General features: G+C 40.7%; 1 protein-coding gene across 2 annotated transcripts in view; it reads right to left on the reverse strand.

Annotated features, from left to right (window-relative positions):
- Window positions 1-20,496, reverse strand: part of GHR (growth hormone receptor) — a 261,841-nt gene that overhangs the window by 71,109 nt on the left and 170,236 nt on the right. For both annotated transcript variants that reach the window (XM_029940943.1, XM_029940942.1), the window contains one exon: window positions 2,647-2,712. In XM_029940943.1, the coding sequence (XP_029796803.1) occupies window positions 2,647-2,712 (66 nt within the window). The remainder of the gene's footprint in view (window positions 1-2,646; window positions 2,713-20,496) is intronic.

Genomic DNA, 20,496 nt, shown 5'->3' on the forward strand with positions numbered 1-20,496 from the left:
GTGGTTTGTGTTGGAAAGCAGTAACTGCCAAGGCCATATTTTGCAGTAATTGAACACTGTTGTGTGAATTATCAATAATATGCATTACATACACTTCATCTGTGTATCTAGGGAGAAATACACAACACTTCACTGACAGTATCTTTACTCTCTTATTGGTCTGTTAAGATGCTTAGGCAAGTGTTTCCTCTGCACCTCCATTCCTTCTTGTGTAAAGTACATAATTAAGCTTGTCTTCCTCCTCCTTCAGAGAAGCAAGGAAGCGGTTAAATAGTGCCTGCAGAATGCTTGGCGTTACCTGTAGATTAGTGAGTCAGGAAGGGCTACTGCTAGTCTGAGTGCAGGAGAGAGCCAGCACAAACACTGTTTCCTTAAAAGAGATCTTAATAATCTGTGTTTACTTACTGAATCATTTACTGACTTATTTATAAACAGTAGCCTGTCAAGAATTCAATATCAGTTTTAATGTCAGAACCCATTGTCAGAACTGCTCTCTAAAGCATGTCCAAAGCTCAAGTGCTTTGTTAGAAGTAAATGCTGCACATTCTAAGATACCATCCCTGCTCTGACACAATCCCCTTGTGTTGTGCTTCTTTTAGTTATATTGTCAGCTAATAAGCTCATAAAATTGAAAATATCTGATGAAAAAGAATGCTCAAAGCTGAGAGGGTCATTCGACTTGGATGGGGGCAGTGATAGGTCACAGGCAGGAGTGGGGCTATGATTCCCTCAGGGGCTGAAGGGCCAACGGGTACCTCAGTGATGACATAGAGATGTCCTGTGGCATACCCCAAGCCTAGACCATAACACTAGTCCCATGACCTTTCTGTGGAAAGCTTTTGGGACAGACTGTATGTGTTTATAGTAATGGGCAAGAGAAATTTCTCTTCCTGTATCTTTGTCTCTTTCCTTTCATAAATGCCTGCTGAAGGGCATGGAGGCACTCTGTGCCAGCCAAAGAGTAATTAAGATATCAATGAAAACCTGGCTTTTTCTTTTCTTTATGCGTGTGTGTGTGTGTGTGTGTGTGTGTGTGTGTGTGTAAAATCCAGCAACTACACATGAAGCACCTGGCATGTGTCAGGTACTGTGGGATACAAGGATGTATACAATACAGGCTCTATCCTTGATGACAGTACAGTCTATTACAATGGAATAGAAAGCATACAAAAGAATCCTTTGGGTTGAAACAAAGGACATGATATTAAGGTCCAAAATAAAGCTAAGTATAGGACATTTCATTCAGTTCAATCCTAATACCTGTTGGAATAAAAAAAGGGCCATGAGAGAACACAAGAAACACCATGGGGCCAGATACTATTCTAACTTTTTAAAATAGATCAACACTTAAAATTCTTACAACAGCTATGAGGTAGGCACTATTAGCAGCCCTATTTCCACGCAGAAAGTAGCAATAAGTCACATTATCTGCTGTGGAAAGGCTTTGAAAAATACTGGCCGTGAGAACCCAAACATAATTAAAAAGCCACCCCTTTTCTAATCCCCATATGAGGGGATTATTATTGGAGAACAGATGAACATGTCAGAGGCTTCTAAAAAGGAGGGTTAAAGAGTTTGTGGCCTGGCACAACTGGAAGGTGGATGACTAGTTAAAAACAGCACTAACCCTCCCTTTGAGTCACTTCCCAGGATTTACATCTCATAGAGAAATTTGCTCTGTAATGTAGTCATAAAATCCAAATTATGATTTCATGACACCAAAATTACCAATGCAACAGCAATGGCTTAAACTCCATGAGGTGCATGGCTTCCTCTCCTTTATTGTATAATGTGGACCCCGACATATACTTCAAGTGATGAGAACATCTTTCCCTAGAACTCAATTAAAAGTACCTACTATTGATCAGGATTTTTTACTGGTCACGTGAGGAATTTAGAAGAAGCAAGACAAGTGGGCCTTGTCATAAAGCTCAACCAAATTAATTAATTCATGCAGCTCTCTCAACTCTTTGAGTGCTGTGCACAGTACCAGCATATACACTCAGGCACCGTGAAGTGGATCTACTGTGAACAAAGTTCCACAGGAGCACAGAGGGAGAGCAAGTCTTTGTTTCTAGCCAATTTAGAGAAGCTTCCGCACAGAGCTGATGTCTGAATTCAGTCTTGGGGACAAAGACGAGATTGTCAGAGGACAAGAGGGGGATGTGTGAAGGTGTTTTAAGGAGAAGAGATAGCTCACTGAAGGCAGAATTTTGGAGCATAAGATGATATGGTTGAAGGGAAAGTTTTACTGTCAATGTGATCACTAGGTAAAGCAATATCTCAAAATACTAATGACAACATAGTACATGACTTGTAACAGGAGACAGGTTCCTAAATTCAATAAACTAATTGTAACTAACTGTTGGTCCACAATTATTTTATCTTTTCTTCTCCCCTTCACATTAATTTGACTTTACTTAACCTCTAAAGATAAGCAAATTAGAGAGATAAAGAAGCACCCTTGTGGAGAAGCTGCAAAAGACATCCTTTAAAAAAATATACTTTTTTGCCTGTTTATGCAACTTCAATCAGTCATTTATCCAGGTACCAAATCTCAAATAAGGCAGAGAAAAAAATAGTAGTTTGAATATGGTAAAACATGGACAAGATCATTGATGACAGAAAAAGGACTGAAATTCTTACTTGTCCCCAGGCCTGGATTAACTCTTTGCAGACTCTGGGAGGCCCTGCCAGGGATAGCTGGTGTAACTGGAACAGAAAGAGAAGAAAGCCATTAGTCATCCCTGTAAAAATGGTCTGATGTGACTCTGTTACAATTTCTCTTTCAAGTGACAAAATGTGATCTGGCTCAACCTCATAATAATCCTTTCCCTTGTTTTTCTTTTTAAAATTAAAATTGTACCTACCCTCTAAAAAGAATTCATAAATATTAGAGCACATGGAAACCCAGTGTTATTCACCTCTGGTCTCATGGCTAGACATGGTCCAAAACAAGGGAAAATTTCCTTCCTATCACATTGGAGTCCAAGCTTGAACCCTGCTTGTGAAAATGCAGAGGGACCTAAATTCTCTTTTCAAAACAGCATTAAAAACAGTTCAGTCCAAGAAGTTTATTCTTGGAAATAAACATATGAGCAATCTTGGGACTGGGGAAGGGATGAAGGGAACTGAAAAGTTGTACAGGAGGGACACAGAAGTTTGTGACGTGTGATGGGCAATGAGTCATCTATTCTAAAAGCAGTTATAGTTCTATGGATGCCATTATTAGGTTGCATTAAAAACAGGAAAAATGGAGAATGATCAATGCAGTTGTCATTGAACTGCTGAAGCAGGTTGCTTTGCTACAAAACTATGCAACTGTTATCTGAGCTTGGTGGACAAGGGGATTTCTCTAGGATTCTGCACCTCCTTTGAGGGGTAATGTGGTCCAGGCTCACAACAAACTCTGGGCATCACCTGAAAGCAGGGAAGTTGCTGATGCGTTTGGTCCTCAGTAGAAGTCCGCAGAAACAACGCTAAGAAATTGCTCTCTGATTATGAACAAAGGGCAAGGAGCAAAATAAAGATGCACTGGGCAGTGAGCTGACCCAGTCCTGTCTCCCTGAATTTCAGAGTCAGGCGGATCCTGTCCACCAGCCCCTTGTCCACTCTTCGACGTACTTTTTCACTAGCTCCTCCCACTGAGCCACCAGGAGGAAGCACTGTTGGGTGTGGTGTTCGTAATATAGAGCCCAACAGATGAAGAGAGGATCCTCTCACTAAGCCTTGCCGAACTCTAACCTTTGTAGGGTTTTTTTTTTTTTTTTTCAGTCTGGACATATCAGTGAGAACATTTTTTCCAAGTGAAGTTAAGCTTTGGGGGTTTTGGTGAGTTAATACTTTAAATTCTGTACAACTATGACTTCTCAACTATGATTTCTTTTCATTCTCTCTCTAAATGTTAATATTAGAAGCTCATTTGCTGCCAAATGCAATAAAGAATTATGACAGAAAGCAAAGAGAATACACATTTGCCTAGAATAATGTATTGCACATTGGTTTTAATGTGCCCAGAAGGAAAATAGCATTTTATGAAAATCCCAAGTCTACTTGACTAGATGCCTCGATATCCTGTCTTTATTATGACCATTACCTAGAACATGCTCCCCTCTAATTCCTTGCAACACGTTTACATAATTTCTAACTGTAAGTGACCTGTTTCACTGACAATTGCATACACCCTAAGAAATTTTTGATAGCTCAAAGAAGAGTAAAATTTAATCAATCATAGGATGGCATACAATTCTATGTGTTATTTTGGTCAAAATTGTCCAGCAAGTGTGTCTCAACTTCCAGCTTAAAACTGGGAACACAAATGAACACCAGTTTCCAGGCACAGATCAGCAGTAAAGCTGACAAATTTCTCCAGAATGATGACTGAGAAGGAATGTGGGGGTCAATTATGAGGCCCCAAGTGAGGGCACAGAGCCAGACCTCAGGCCCGGAAATGCCTGGGGAGCCCTGGCACCCCTGACACAAACCAGGATTTTGCTTTCTTTGCAGACAGACATCTGGCCCTTTCCTCTTGATGGTATCAGCATTTGGTAACATTTTCATAAAGCAAATGTGCACCTCAGCTAACACTCTACACAAAATGCGATGAGTCAAGACATAAAAGGAACAAATGGAGTCCTCAAGGAGAGGCCATAGATTTGCACCAAGCCCAAAGGGTGCTGGTTACAAAAGTGAAACACAATGAAAAAAACTGCCTTCTCAGCAAACACAGGTGTCATGCTAAGTTGCTAGTTTTAATTAGTGTCAAAGCTGTCCTTAATGTCTACAGTGCTGAGCAGTGAGGGAAAAATGAACACAGGGTGACAATAAGCAGATAATGAACATTCCAATACATTTATATAGAGACTTTTAAATGCTGCTGTTCTAAAGTAGTTAGCTGCAGCCCTTGGCCTCAGCGAGCCCACAGTCTTCTGGGTAGGAATCTGTAAAGGAAGGAGTAGCTGAGCAGTGGGATAGGCCTTAGCAAGTCTGGACAAGCTTGCTGGGGAGGGGACTCTTTGAGATGGGTGCTGACCTTGGGATGAACAGGCAGTGGAGAAAAAGCGAGAGGTGGCTGGGGCCAGGGGCATCACTGCACAAAAGTGAGACACAGCCTGGGCAGAACCTCGATCTGCCTGTTGGGAGTGGGTGGCTCCGCAAAGCTGAGCTGGGGTGTGTTGAGCTGAGGGAGAAGTCAGGGTGCATTGGGGATGGTCATTCCAAACAACTTAATTTTGATCCTGCAAATACTGGAGAACTCCTGCTTTGCAGTATCCTGAGTAGACTTCCTCAGGGTGAACCTACCCAAGAACAGGACCCCACGACTAGAACTAGCTGCAATCTAATCTTTCTTACTTATGTGCAACCTTGTACTCAACTTCCTAACTATGGCATATATCTGCACCTGGTTTCTCCATCTATAAAATGGGGGCAGTGACAGTATCTATACATGCAAGGTTTAAACCAGTTAGTGCATGCAATATACTAAATATACAATGTAAGTGCTTAGTAAATGTTAGATATTCTTATTATAGTTTTTTTTTCAGTTATTATTGTTAGCCATTAACCTGAAAGTAAGGGCACATCTTTTCCCACAGGGAACATGACAGTGTTTTACACTAGATTGTGGGAGCTTAGGGCTTTGCACTTATGAGGACAGGATGCTGCGCTAAGCCCAGTGAGATCCTCCACTATTTGCATTCTCCCGTGCAGGTTGAATGTAGGCAGTGGGACTCTGGGAAGGTGATTTTGGTCAAAGATTCAGGCTGGGACTAAAAGCAGTCAATTCTAGTTCTTGTAAGTTAGTGAATTCTCCACTGTATCAGGAAGGGAGCTAGAGGGGAAGAATCCATGTTCTGCGGAGTATCGTAATTTACCAGTGGTGCAACAATGGCGTTTAGAACCAGCTCCAAAGAGACGATGCAAACACAGGTCAGTAAGCAAAGGTACTGCACAAGGCAGCCATTTTACTCATGACAAGAGGTAATGTAGAGGACCTCACATGTAATGTAAAGGATCTGCCATAAAATAAGCATTAATGAATGTTAGGAATTGTTATCACTACGAGCTTAGGATCATGATAATGATGATGTAACTGTCATGAAATCATTAACTCAAGACTGCCTCTGACCATGATCATTGTTTTGCAATATATACATCTATCAACTCATTACATTGTACACCTTAAACTTACACAATGTTTTATGTCAATTTTATCTCAATACAACTGGAAAAAAGTCTTCCTCTGAGAGGTTTTGCTTTCTCCTTCTGGCAGGTTAGTTGTTCTCCACCTGGCAGCCTTGGATACTGCTTTTACGCTGCTGCTGTCACTGTTGATTTGCCTGTGCCCTGTGGCACGCAGTACACTTCTTGAGGTGGGTATTTCATCTTTGTAACCTCTGTTAGGAGCACAGGGCATGACACCTCATAGAATCATGATGTCTGTTAAATAAATGAGGCAAATGAAGATGACTTATAAATGCTCTAAACTTTGACTTTGAGGCTAAAAGGGAATCAAATAAAAATAATTTATTCTCAGCCAAGTGCTTTTCCTTGGAAATTGCAAGTTTGCTTGAATACTTTCCTGTCTTTGTGAGGTCTGTTTATCCTTGACTGTATAGCTGAAATCTTCTCTCCTTGGGTTTCAATGTTTATGGCTCTTTCCAGACCGACCTGTTGCCTTTCTGTCCTTCTTTCCTGTTAAACTATGATCAACCTCACTACAAAGTATTCAGTGTAAAGCCCTTATCTCTCTTCAATCTGCCCTTGTAGTAGGTTCAAGGTCAAGTTCGGTATCTGGTCACACCTATGCCACACCCCAAACTGTCCTGCTACCTGTGAAGGGGCTGGCTGATGACAAAGTTAAAAAATGTGAGGTGCTTACATCGCACATTTCTTATGTGCTTAAAATGTACCAGGCACTATGCTAAGCATGTTTTATGGATTTTTCTCATTTTACCTTTACACCAACTCTCTGAAGTATTATTATTAGTTACATTTTATGGATGAGGGGTCAGAGGCTCAGACCAACTAGCTAACTTGTCTTAGGCTACCCAGGAATTACTTGGTAGAATCCAAATTTGGACTGGAGCCAAATTCTCACTCTACCCCCCCCCCCCGCCCCCACGTTTTCCAAATTTGCCTGACCATCAAGACCCAATGTAGCATTTGTTGAACATATGGATTCCAAGGTCTGGTCTCAGATCTATAGAATCTGAATCTCCAGGGCCCTGGTCAATCTGTGCATTGGCAAGGTCCCCAGAATCCGTATGTTTATCTTCTATGCCCCATTCCTCAGCCAGGCGATCATTATGACAAGGTGTATTTGCTCTTGTCGGAGTCACTTTGTCCTCTTTGGGGCTCCACCGTGAGGACTTCCTACACACAGCTGATGCTCACTCGGGCATACTTGCTAGAGCACAGGATGGTTTGTCTAAATACTGCAGACATTCTGGAAAGATATATTGATAGGGCCAGGTGCTGACACTTTGGGCAGAAATACCCTTCAGGGGTCAATTCATGAGAGACCAGGGAAGACTCATGACAGTGACGTTACACAGCAGGTCCTGGAGCTGCACTGTCTTCTTGGTCATGCTACCCCTGGGCACAGCAAATCCTGGGCCTGACTGCAGAGGTGATTCTAAGTTCGAACTTCCTTTCCTTTGTGGCTCCCTGGATTAACTGAATCCCCATTCACAGTTTCTCTTGAACTAAAGTACATTATCTTGTACACGTTATGACCCTCGGCAGCTCTAGAGAAGCTTGTGTAATCTGAACAGGAAATCTTTGGACCTTTGAAACAGACAATATTACCTCCCCAGAGCTCAGTGAGGGAGTATGTTTCTTTTATACTGGAACAGTAAATCACGGAGCATATTACATGAGATAATCTAAACAAGCAAACAAAAAGAACCATGAAATTATTCGGATGGTTTCAAGCACTTCTTAATGCTAAAAGAGCTGCTTTACAAACAATATATAACAATTTGGAAGAGGTACTAGTACCAGGAAAAGCAGCACATGTTGAAATAAATCTGCAGTGGCCATACTTTGCTATAAATGTACTTTGAGAGTAGCTGGGTCTCAAAATACAAAGTGCAGCAAGAGACCTCCTTTTCTAACAGGCCAGCCCCTTGCTTAGTGGGCCAAATCAGGGAAGTTTCCTAATAATAACTTTAAGTTTCACATATTCCTTTCCTGTCTGGCAGTGCTCTCCTTGGTGAGTTTTTTTTTTTTCAAACAGCGTCCTGACACAAGCTTATGCACATACTGAGGACATCTGCTTGCAATTACAGATACTGGGGCCTGGCGTTTCAAATGTAACCCTTTGGGTAAGAAAGCCAATTGAAGGTGCAGTGGCTGAAGGAGAACGCATTGGTGGTGGGGTTTTTGTTGTTGTTTCTTAAGGAGAACTTAAGGGGCAATTAATACGAATTCCGGGTCTCAGCTGGCTTGCATTTTCCTTCAACAAAGCTTCCCAGCAATTTCTCTGGCTTCTCCTTCCAGCTGCTACAAGAACAGTGAAACACCCTGCCCAGCTAGCCAGCTGCTCCTAGAGCTGCTTTTCATCATGGAGACAGCAGGGGTGTCAATGCCAGGCAATGGGCAGGAAGCCAGCTCCCTGTGCCGTGTGAGAGCCGGGCCCCAGAGCATTCACAGCCAATGCTAAGAAGAGCAACCAGAGTCAGAGGTTGGCACTTGGCCAGGATCAATAGTAGGGAGGTCAGTCGGGGACAGAGGGCTGAGAACAGGAGGATAGACAAGGAGAGTATTAAAAGGTCAGACTGAGGCGTAGGGAGAAGGGCACAAGTGTCTCTTCCTTTATAATGTTGTTTTAGAGGTTTTTAATACCTGTGAATCCACTCATTAAAGCAGGAAAGTCAGACTGATTTAATAAAGTCCAAAGCTCAGATGGTGACTCATAGATGGAGTGCTGGGGCTGGCACCTCTTCCCAACTTTGTATTCAGTGGCATCACGTCACCAACCAGAAATCAGTCAAACTGGGAATATTTACACAATAAAAGTTGGCAAATGCTACACATCAAGGCTCTCTGCCATCTAATCCTATGGAAATTCCATCCACCTTTCAAGATCAGTTTGAGTGTATTCTCTTCCATGAAGTGTTTTATTTTCTCCCACTTGGACTGCACCCCTCCATCCTTTGTGTTTTTACAACACTTAAAAAAATATCTGGACCAAGGCACTTATTATTTCCTGTCTACCATCCTAGTTATCTAATGTGCCCAATGAGTGATAAATTCCTTGAAGCTTGAAGGCAAGAACCATGTGTCATTCCCCTTTGGATTCACCATCACATTAGCATAGTTTGTTAAATGTAGTGAGTGCCCCATACATGAGATTACTGGATACCTCGCCATGAACTGTTCCAACAAAGAAAGTTGGGAGGCATCATGACTTCACTTACATGGTTACTTTGAATTTATCAGACATCCTGTGTCCTCTGGAGTCTGAATTTGCACAAAAGAAGATTCTCAAACACATTATTCAGTCCTATGACGAATGTCCTCCAGGGACCATGAATGCTCAAACCTGAGGCAAAGTCGGCATATTTTAACCCATTTTCGTGGTGTCTAGCCCTTTAATAGTGTTCAGTGAGAGAAAGAAAATAAGATTGTTTCATTTTCTCCCTTCCCTTCATGTCACCTGGGTGGTTCATTTGCCTGGCTTTGCTTCCAGTAGGGAGCCAATCATTTGATATCATGGTGTACAGTACCTGGTGTCCATTTATGAGGCTGAGACAGGTAGCAGTGACTCTTATGTCCTGGGAATTGGTTGTTTTGGCAAATTTACGAATCTTGTTTAGCCCAGGCGCCATTTCAGAAGCACAGCATGTTAAAGGTGTCCTAAGAAAGCATATACTTTGCCAGAGGTTTTAAGGTGTGTTTTCCCCTTTCTGGGCAACGGTATCCTTTATAAACAGGTTAGTCTGGCTCTGGCCATTTTGTCTCTTGTTTCAAAGCTCTACTCATCAATTTCCAAATAACGTTTCTTGAACAAAATTCTGTTCCCCTGGGAAGTAGGTAGTTGAGAGCTAGAGAATGTGATCTTCAGTCAGAATTGCTGTGTGTGAGCACTTAATGGTGTGCCAGGTGCGATCCTAGATGCTGGGGATACAATGGTGAAGAGAACAGATGGAATCCTGCCCTTCTGGGCCCATGTTCTAGTATGTGCAGGGGAAGATAGCAGACAGATGAACAGACAGTGCAGGGAGCAGGTAGGGTAGTAGGATGTGGATCTGAAAACAGGTTATTATAGATCTGAAAACAGGGTGGACAGATTTGGGCTCTGAGGGGAGGGGCTAGGAGGCCCCTGTAGCAGTAGAGAGAGGGAAGGAGTGGGGAGAAAAGGATTTGAGGTTGCAGAGGTGCCCAGAGTCAGAGCTCATACAGTCTTGCAGGCTGAAGAGAGGGCTTGTGTGTGAATGGCTCACCATGTCAGTTTTCATGACAGGAACCCCAATGAGTTGGAGCTGCTATTGCTGTCATACCTGTCCCATTATGGTGTGTATTTCCCACTTGAATCCCTTACTGTAACTGGGGGACTGGGAGGTAATGGCATTGGGTACTGAGACTATTTGGTATATGGCTTTGATTCGTTAATTACTTTTATCCCACTGTACTTCATCTGGGTTATAGACTCAAACCAGAGGGGCTGGCTTTTTTTGTTGTTGTTGTTCATGATATATTTATTGAGCAACTGTTATGTGCAAGGCACTTTGCTAGGCATTGGGATATGGTGGTGAACAGAGTAACAAGGGCCTCAAGGTTCATTTCTCTCTATTCCCCTAAACGGGTCTTTAGCCTCAGATCAATGCATCTACTTGCCATCTGGCACATTCCTGATTCTAGATCTTTGGTAACCTTATATCATTCTTATAGCTTTCTTCAGAATGCGGAGAAGGTCAGAGGTAATTCCCATTTTTAGAGTGAGGATAATATTTCGGGAAATGAAATAATGTAAATAAACTACTTAACAGAATGTCTGGCACATAGTATTAGTAATAATTTTTATACTCATAACTATGTATTATTACAATTAACTCTCAATCAATGACATTTATTATTTTTGCTACTTATCTGATAGTTACTTGTATCCCATACTGGATCTTGCACTATTTAGTTTGCATATGTTTATATTTTTGCCCCCTCAATTAGATTGCAAGTCCTTTGAAAGTAGAAACCACATGTTATCCTTTCTAACCCTGCACACAACAGGCCCTCAGTAAACATCTATAGCATGATGCCTCTCTGGCCTTTTATTCTAACAACCCCTCTTTTGATGTGTACCTGTCTGATTGTAGGTATGTTAGTTAACAGAGTCTTAGTGGTAGGTCACGTACATCGTATAGATCTATTTGTCACATTTAGATACAAAACAACAACAACAACAAAAAACTTTCACACAGCTTTACTCAGATATGTGATTCAAAATGTTTAAATTTATCTTCTGAAGGCCAGTTTTGGAAAGAAGTGGTTAGAACTCTGCTCTGTGGCTAACATGAGACCAGTTCCAAGAAGTATTTTGCAGTGGAAAATAGAACCTCTACCGAACAGGAGATGGATAAGGTGACAATCCATCAGAGACACGTACCTTGGCAGCAAGGTACCTGATAGTTATTGTTTTGCACTTTGTCCTTTTCCTTATGCCTTCTGTAGTTCTTGGCTCAGTAAAAAGCAACCTTTATGGGTGTTGAAGCTTACCTCTAAATCTAACTTCAGTTAGGGTTTCCAAGATGGACAATTTAAAATTAGAGTCAAAACAGTCAATCAAATCACCTAACATCCATTTTAAGTGGAAAATTGTACTGGGTGTGAAAAAAATTTATGACATTTTTCTGGAAGGAATAGGTTTCAACTGAAAAGTGGGTACATTTCTTTGTAGCTATAGGACCGGCAAAGCCTTACAGTGTAGAATCTAAGTTTTGTTTCCCTGATTTAATTATGTTTAATGTGATGATATGACATAAGGAAAAATCAAAAGCCTTATTGATAATCCACATGTGGCCCCTGCTCTGCATAGACGCCTTGCACAGTGAGTCTTTGTGGCAGCCTGAAGGGGCACCCTGCCCATAGGCTTTCTGGCGGGACAGGGACACTGTATGGCTTTAAGTGTTCCCTGATCAAATGTGGGAAAAGAAGCAACTAGCCAAATTCTGAACAGAGTTTTTATTGTGCTGTGGCCAGGAGGTGAGGGGGAGGGAGAAGGACAGGAGTCCCACACAATTTCTGCCCTGCTCTAATTTCTGGTGGATGTAAGTTAGAGGGACTGAAAGGGACACCTTTGGGTAGATGGGGCAAAGGAAGATCAAGGGACCCTACAGAGTTCAGGTTTAGGATCTGTAGCAAATACAAGAAGTATATGTATATTATTTAATTTACATCTATATTTAGTTTGCATTTACATTTAGTTTACATTTATTTTTAATAAATGTCCTAGCAGGAGCTGGTACAACTGGAAAAGCAACCAAATAACATATGAGCACTGAGATCCCAAATGAGTCTTATCAGCCTTGTGCCTTAAATTGCAACATCTCAATTGCCTAATTTCTTTGTAATGGAAGGAGTATGTAGGGAAAAGGAATACATAGAAGCCAGAAATGGTAGGGCCATGAATATCCTTTCAAATGAAGACCCCAAGTGGACATTTCTCTTTCTAAAGAATAACATCAGGGGCACCCGTCCAGGTGGCTCAGATGGTGAGGTGTCCCACTCTTGATTTCAGCTCAGGCCATGATCTCACAGTTCATGAGCTCGAGCCCGGCATCAGGCTCCATGCTGGCAGTACAGAACCTGCTTGGGATTCTCTCTCTCTCTCTCTCTCTCTCTCTCTCTCTCTCTCTCTGTCCTTCCCCAACCCCCCTCAAAACAAATAAATAAACTTAAAAAAATAAAGAATGACATAAAAATTTTTTTTAAAAAGTCCTCTGGAAATTATATTCTATTTTTGGGTTCCTTGGAGTTGTCAGAATCTTCTTTTATTCCTGCATCTTTTAAGCCCTGCCTAAATGATTGACTCCACTTCTAGTTTCTTCTCTTCTGAATTCACTTCTACTGTACTTCTGACCCTTCCCTTCCACTAAACCTGTTCTTATCAAATCCAAAGGTCTTTTCTTAGTCCTTAGATTACTCAACTTTTCAGATGCATTTGATTTAGTGTACCATTGCCTTTTAAAGACATGTTCTTTTGCCTAGTTTTATGATGCCAAATTTGCTTGTTTTCCTTTTTATCTCACTGGCTGCTTTCTTGATCCCCTTTATTGGCTTCTCTTTCTCTGCATGACTCCTAAATATTATAGTGTCATGGACTCTGCTTCCATAGCCTTCCTTCCCACCTGCACCCGGCAAGGCATGTCTCATCAAGTCTCATGGTTTTAAACATCATCTATATGCTGATGGTTCTGTAATGGTTTCTATCTTCAGCCTGAGCCTCTCCACTCCACTCCAGACTCTACTCAGCCTCTTTTGACTTCTTCATTAGATATTCAATAGGTATCTCAGTCAAAACACAGAACTCTTGAGTAATCCTTAACAAAACCTGTTCCTTTTCAACTCTTGATTATCTCTGCAAACTATTTTACCATCTAACCTGATACCTAAGCCAAAAACCTGTAAGTCATTTTTTGTTTCTTCATTTTCCCTAACTCCTACCTCCTGACTCAACCCATCAACAAGTTATGTCAATTCCATCGCAATTCAGTTCTCTCCATTTCCTTCGCTATTTTTTATAGTTCAAGCTCCCAACATCTCTTGCCTGGACTATCAACTTCCTACTCAGTCTTCCCATCTCCCCTTTGCTACCTTTCAATTAACCACTAAAACATTTCACAGGGTGATCTTTTACTTATTTATGTATTTATTTATTTAATTTTTACTTTTATTTTTTAGACAGAGAGAGAGAGAGAGAGAGCGAGCGAGAGCGAGCAAGGGAGAAAGAGAGAATCTTACATGTGCTCCTGGAGCCTGATGTGGGGCTCAATCCCAGGGCCCTGGAACCATGACCTGAGCAGAATCAAGAGTTGGATGTTCAATTGACAGAGACTTACAGGTGTCCCCAAGGGTGACCTTTTAAACCATAACTCAGATCATGCTACTTCACTGTCTAAAATTCATCAATGGTTTGGTGTGTATGCAGAGTAAAGACCAAACTCTATATCATGGCCACTAAGATCCCTTATGTAGTAAACATGGCTGGCTGCCTACCCAGACTGCCTTTCTCCTTCTTCTTTCCTAACAGAACCTTAATATTTTCAGGTAGCCCTTCCTCTCCAAGCAGCTCATGTGCCTCAAGGGAAGCTGACCCACCCCCTGCTCTATAAGCAGGTATAATTGGATAGAGGGTCATTCCAATCCTCTTCTGAAGTCAAGAAAGAGGATGTGGCCTAAAGGGACTCTTACTGAAGGGATTAGAGAAAATTTAAGGGGAAAAATTTTATAATATGCCATAATCTTCTTGCTTTATTTATTTCAACCCAAGTCTGATGATGAAGCTGATACACCTCAGACAGCAAAGACAAGAAAACTCTTCGAAAAGAAATTTGGATTTAGTCAATCTACCTTGGTTTTCTAATTATATGAATGAGTTTTCTTGCTCTTTAAATAAGTTTGAATTATGCTTCCTGTCACTTGCTCCTGATCCTGACTGATACATTCCAAGAGTAGCTCCTCCTTTCCAATTTTACTTCTTCTATCATTGTCTTCTTATCATTACACTTCAGCTCTGAAACGTGCTGACTAATTCAGGCCCAGCTCTTGTTTTCCTTGCACCTGAACGACCTGTGATTGATTGAGGTCTCAAATGGTATCTTCCCAGGATGCTTTCTCTGACCAAATGATCTAAAAGAGGCATCCCCAGTCACTTGTGGGATAACACTATGTTTTATTTTCTTCATAGTCTTTATTTATCTTTGTGTTATTTATTCATTAAGTTGTATTCTTGATTGTTTTCCTATTTTCTATATTCCTATATTCCAAGAATCTACTTTCCTAGCACAAAGTAAGCATTTTATAAATATTTGTTGAATGGATAAGTACATGAATGAAGCCCTTGGCCCTGTAATAATGGGAACTTTATCTACTTCCTGCTGGTTACCTTATCTGCAACAAAATTAAAGCTGTGGGCTATGTGTTCTACAAATGCACCTATAAATATTTTCCTGGGAACCTGATGACAGTTCCTTAAAATGAGCAACAGATAAGTGGTTGCTAATTTGCTTAGCTGGACATAAAGGGCTGTAAAAGCAGGAAGAGGCTTTGAATGTAGATAGCTAGTCATCTAAGGAGTAGCTAATATCTTTTCCCTATCTCCAGCACTGGCATCATCACTGTTTTTTCTTAGATTCTTAGGCTTAAAATTTTGGACTTGTCTATAATTCCTCCTTTTCCTGCTAGTTGTTAGAATATACCTTTGTTTCTTTCTTTCCTTTATGGATTTCCTAGGCTTTTCCCTTCCTCTCATTCCCACTTTACACTTTCCTAATGAGGCCTCATTTCTTCACTCATGCCTTACTCCCAAGCCTTGTATTATCTCTGCCTAGATCAAGGATTCCAGTCTATTCTTTGTATGTTTCCTGGATTAATCTTCCTAAAATACCATTTGCATTCTGCTATGCCCCTGCTTATGAACTCAACTGGCACCCTAAGTCCAAATTCTTCAGTCCAGCCTTTAAAGCATTTCTTCAGGGGTACCTGGGTGGCTCAGTTGGCTAAGCATCCAGCTATTGGCTCAGGTCAGGATCTCACAGTTCATGGGTTCGAGCCCTGTGTTGGGCTCTGGTCCTCAGTGAGGAGCCTGCTTGGGATTCTCTGCCACCCTTTCTCTCTGCCTCTGTCCCAAAGGTGTGTGTGCTCTCTCAAAATAAATAAATAAACTTAAAAAATATTTAAAAAATAAAGCATTTCTTCAGAAGGCTCTGTTCTACTCCTCCAACTTCCTCCTTACAGCTTGTTAATACAAACACATGCCTCAGACAAGATAGTGTCCTTACAATCACCAGCCTATGTTCTCTCTTCTATCTTCTTAACTTTTTTTCTCTTTATCTTCTTCTGCTGAACATTTCCATCTTTCCCTTTCTAAGCAAAATCTTCAACTCCCTGCAGAAATCCCCTCCTTTCTAAAACCTCTCATAATTGGCTTCACTCTGACAACTGTTGACATTTCATCGTTCCCCTTGAACTGACCACTGAATTTTCTTGAAAAGATTGCTGAGGAGGAACATGGAATGCAAACTATTTGTATACAGTTACTATCATTAGGATGATCTCTCCAAATAGGAAAATGTGACCCAAGTGTATGCTATAAATGAGTAGCATAACAATGTTGGAGGACACAGAGACTTCCAAAAAGGTCTTGAAGCCACATTGGAATGTGGACTATTTGGAATACTATTTCCAATAATCAGCATCTATCCAAAGCTTCTAGGAAATGATTTATATGGTTTTCCCTCCTTGAGCCCTTTTTTACTACAAATTGGCACAAATCAATATATTTTAGGAATATATTGGCAATTTATAGCCACATAATTTTCTTTAATTAAAACCAACTAAGAGTATGATTTTTCTCAAATGTCTACTTCTAGAGTGTAGTTTTACCAGGTAATTTTCCTGTTTCTTCAGTGTAACCACAATATCTATTTATTATTCAGTACCAGTGGCATGTATGAAGGCAAATGAATGATATGTACATATTTCTGAAAATGTCTTCTCTAAGCCCATTTCTTGATAATCACAAATACTGAGATGACAAACTGTTTATATATAATCATTTCAGTCAAGGCATTGCCTAAATGCCTAGCTCTTTACTAGGTTCTGTGGGCTAAGGAAAAGTAGTTGAAGACCTGATCCCTCAGCTTAGAAATTACAGTCTAGTTGGGGAGCAAAACTAAAAGAGCAGAGGCTACCAGAGGCTCCTAAGGCCTACAATGTTTAGAACTAATTGATGAACAAGGACTTTGAGAAGGAGGAGAGCAGCACAATCAGGAGCAACTTGATTTTTAATGTAAGTAATGGCACTAAAGTTGATTTTGAAAGCTTGTAGAATGGAGGATGTAGATAGATGGGCAGATGAGGGAAATAACATGCCTCAGGGAAATGATAAAAGGACAAGACTGGCTTGTAGTTGCATTGCTAGGGACAGGTATGGCCATGGTGAGAGAAGGCGTGTCTGGGGGGAGATGGAAGAAAAGTTGGATATTCAGTATGGAGCCAGATGGCCTCAAAACACAGACTTGAAGCATCTGGTAATGGGGGAGCCACGAAGATTCTTGAGCTAGAGAATGGTAGGACATAAGGGCTGTTTTAGGAAGTGGCGCTCTTCAGCTGCATGCCTGAGGAATTGAGGAATCTAAAGGACTCTTGCAATGGCCCAGGAATAACCTCTGGAAGTACTAAGGTCATATCTATTATTCTCTATTGTTCCTATTTGTTCAGAAGACCTTGAAAAATAAGGCTTTCCACATGACTTAACTTTTATGTGAAAGTTTCCTTTTCCACATCTCCTGCCAAGTCTCCTAAGAGCCACCCCTCTAGCGTCCCTCCCTCAGTGGATGATGACTTCCCCTTCAGTGCCCCTCTCACCCTCATGACCATTAAGTGCTAAAACACATAAGTGATCCTAAATTTGTGTTTGTTAAAACATCAAGCCCAGCAGGGTCCAAAATTTAACAAAAATGTTAATTTCTTGTTGAGAAATAAAAGTAAACTGTTACAAATTTCTATCAAATATTCCCCACCTCTGCAACACAGGCATGTCAAATTCCCCTTTTCTCTTGAGTTGGAACCCCTGCAATGCCACTCTGGAAAGATTCTAGAAAATTTCAGACGCTTCTGCTTAATGGAATAATCTCATTTTTATATTACAGACTCTATTTGTTCATTTTAAGATAGGGCTTCTCTGACAGAAGAGGGAGTAGAAAGCCCAGGTCTGCCCTCTAATACATTTATTTGCTTCCTCTCTGCAGAAGCTTGTAGGAAAAGCCTAAAAATTAAAAAATGAAACAAAATACCTGATTCACGTTATTTCAGAGGTTATCTGTACAAATACCTGAAAATTTATGAGGGACTCGTGATAGCAGAATAAAGCACTGTTTCTAATTATTCATTAACTTACTCTACCTACCATGTAACTGGTATGACTGGCAGCACTGAGGATACACGTCTGAAATACCCCTGCTCGCAGGAGGGTTATATTCTATGGCTACCCTGTCAACAGTATCAACCTGGTTAAAAATGCTCGACAATATCTGTCTTGTGACTTCTTGAAAATAATCTAATTTCTTTAATGAGCAGAGAAATAAGATTGTGATGATGAAGAAACGAGAATGAATTTGGAAAATAACTAAAATCTTAATTAAATCTCCTTTACTTATTGAACTCGGTATCCAACCAACACAGCCAGAAGTTGTATATAAAATGGTTTCTGGAGAATATACAACATATTAACCTAAGTAAATGTCTGAAGTGACAGCATTATGTACTGAATGCATATTTCTAACAAAGGTTCAAGTCTACATGGTGGGTTATTTATGGCTCTTCTACTCATCTCTCAGTTAACAGCAGCACATTGGTGTATATGCTCCAAAATATCCTCATTTTCTCTTTAGTATTTTTTGTTGTGGAGGTTTAAAAATCTTTGGGATGCAGCCTTATAAACTGGCCAGGTATAGAGTTCATGTGAAGCAGGTATGAATTTTCTGCAAAGTCATCAGAGAGCAAAGACTGCCACACTATTGTACTTCCCTAAAACTGACTTGAGTGTGATTCTGACATCCCCAACTCTTACCAAGATGGTGGGATATTCAATTCAATTCCTTCTCCTGAGTTGACGAAGGCCTTTGGAAATCTTACTCGAAGATAAACTTTTACAAAAACAAAATCCATTGTCTTTCTTTTTCTTCTCCTCAGGTCCCAACTCTTAACTCTAAAGATGCTCACCTCTCTCCCCAATATTTATAAACAAACCTAGGAAGAAAAGTCCTGTTCTAGACCTGCAAGTCCCTGAAGGCCAGGAGAATGTGAAGTCTTTTGGAATGGGAGCTGGAACAAAACACAAATTAATGCATCAATAAATGCCCCTGTCACATTTGAAATGTTAAGTGGCCAGTGTTCACCTTTCATTCTTATGAAATGACTCAGAAGTGTTGAAAGGCAGCAATTTTGAGTCATTACTTCCTTAGAATTGTAACCTAGAATAGAGTAGCAATTTGTGTTCATGAAAAGCTTTCTCTATGTCTTGGAGAGCTTATTACTCTAGGTCGTGGGCTCTTTGGACCAGCAGCATCAGCATCACGTGGGTGGGGGCTTTTGAGAAGAGCAGAATCACAGGCCCCACCCCAGCCTTCAAAATAAGAATCTGGATTTTAACAAGTTCTCCAGGTGATCAATTCATATGCACCTGAAAGTTTTAGAAGCACTACTTTAAGTGGTTTTTCCTCCCAGTTTTTCTTTTCCACTTCTCAAACACTAGGTATAATGTTTGCGTTTCTTAGGGATCCCCCCAAATCTTCCAAATGGGTGATGAAACTTAAGCTTTTGAAAGAAGCTTCCTTCTATTCTGTAACCCTTGGATGAAAACTGTCAGAACATCTGGGATTAGGTAATCTATAGATTTCCAATGGAAAGTCCATTCCAGTTTTCTTCTGGAGGGAACAATGCATCATTACACTCTGATTCTGTTTAAATTGCTAATTTTACTAAGTCGTGTACGGAGGAACTTCTGAGCTGGGATCTCTAAACTGTAATTTGAGAAGTGAAAGACCAGCATTTGGTTCGAAACACAGCCTACTGACTGCTTACTACAGACGGCAAGAAAAACGCCCTTTGAGCCAGGGTATAAGTAGTTTTCAAAGGTCATTGGACTTGCAAATATTCTATTTGGCCTATAAAATTTACACTTGGCTCAACCATTTACACTGTGTAATGTCGGCTTATTTTCCAACCAGATATTCCCTTCTCTGAATGTTTCTGACTTTAATATGCCAAGAATCAAGAATAGTTGCCTTTTACAAATACCCAGTTTATCCCTATTCCCCACCCTCAGTGAAGATTAGACAAGGAAAACAGATTAGGTTAACATTTCTTTTTTTTTTTTTATCATTTCCACATTTCATGACATTTAGGTACATTAGTCATTCACTCATTCGTTCATTTTCATTTTTGTCTACTTTCAAGTAGCTGTTTTTATTTTATTTATTTATTTTTAATTTTTTCCCATAATATTTTATTGTCAAATTGTTTTCCATACAACACCCAGTGCTCTTCCCCATAAGTGCCCTCCTCCATCACCACCACCTCATTTCCCCCCTCCCCCTTCCTCTTCAAGTCTCAGTTCATTTTCAGCATTCAATAGTCTCTCAAGTTTTACATCCCTCTCTCTCCCCAACTCTCTCTCCCTCCTCCACTCCCCCTGGTTCTCCATTAGGTCTCTCCTGTTTTCCTGTTAGACCTATGAGTGCAAATATATGGTTTCTGTCCTTCTCTGCCTGA

Source organism: Suricata suricatta, chromosome 6 (genome assembly GCF_006229205.1).
Source record: "Suricata suricatta isolate VVHF042 chromosome 6, meerkat_22Aug2017_6uvM2_HiC, whole genome shotgun sequence".
Taxonomy (NCBI): Eukaryota; Metazoa; Chordata; class Mammalia; order Carnivora; family Herpestidae; genus Suricata; species Suricata suricatta.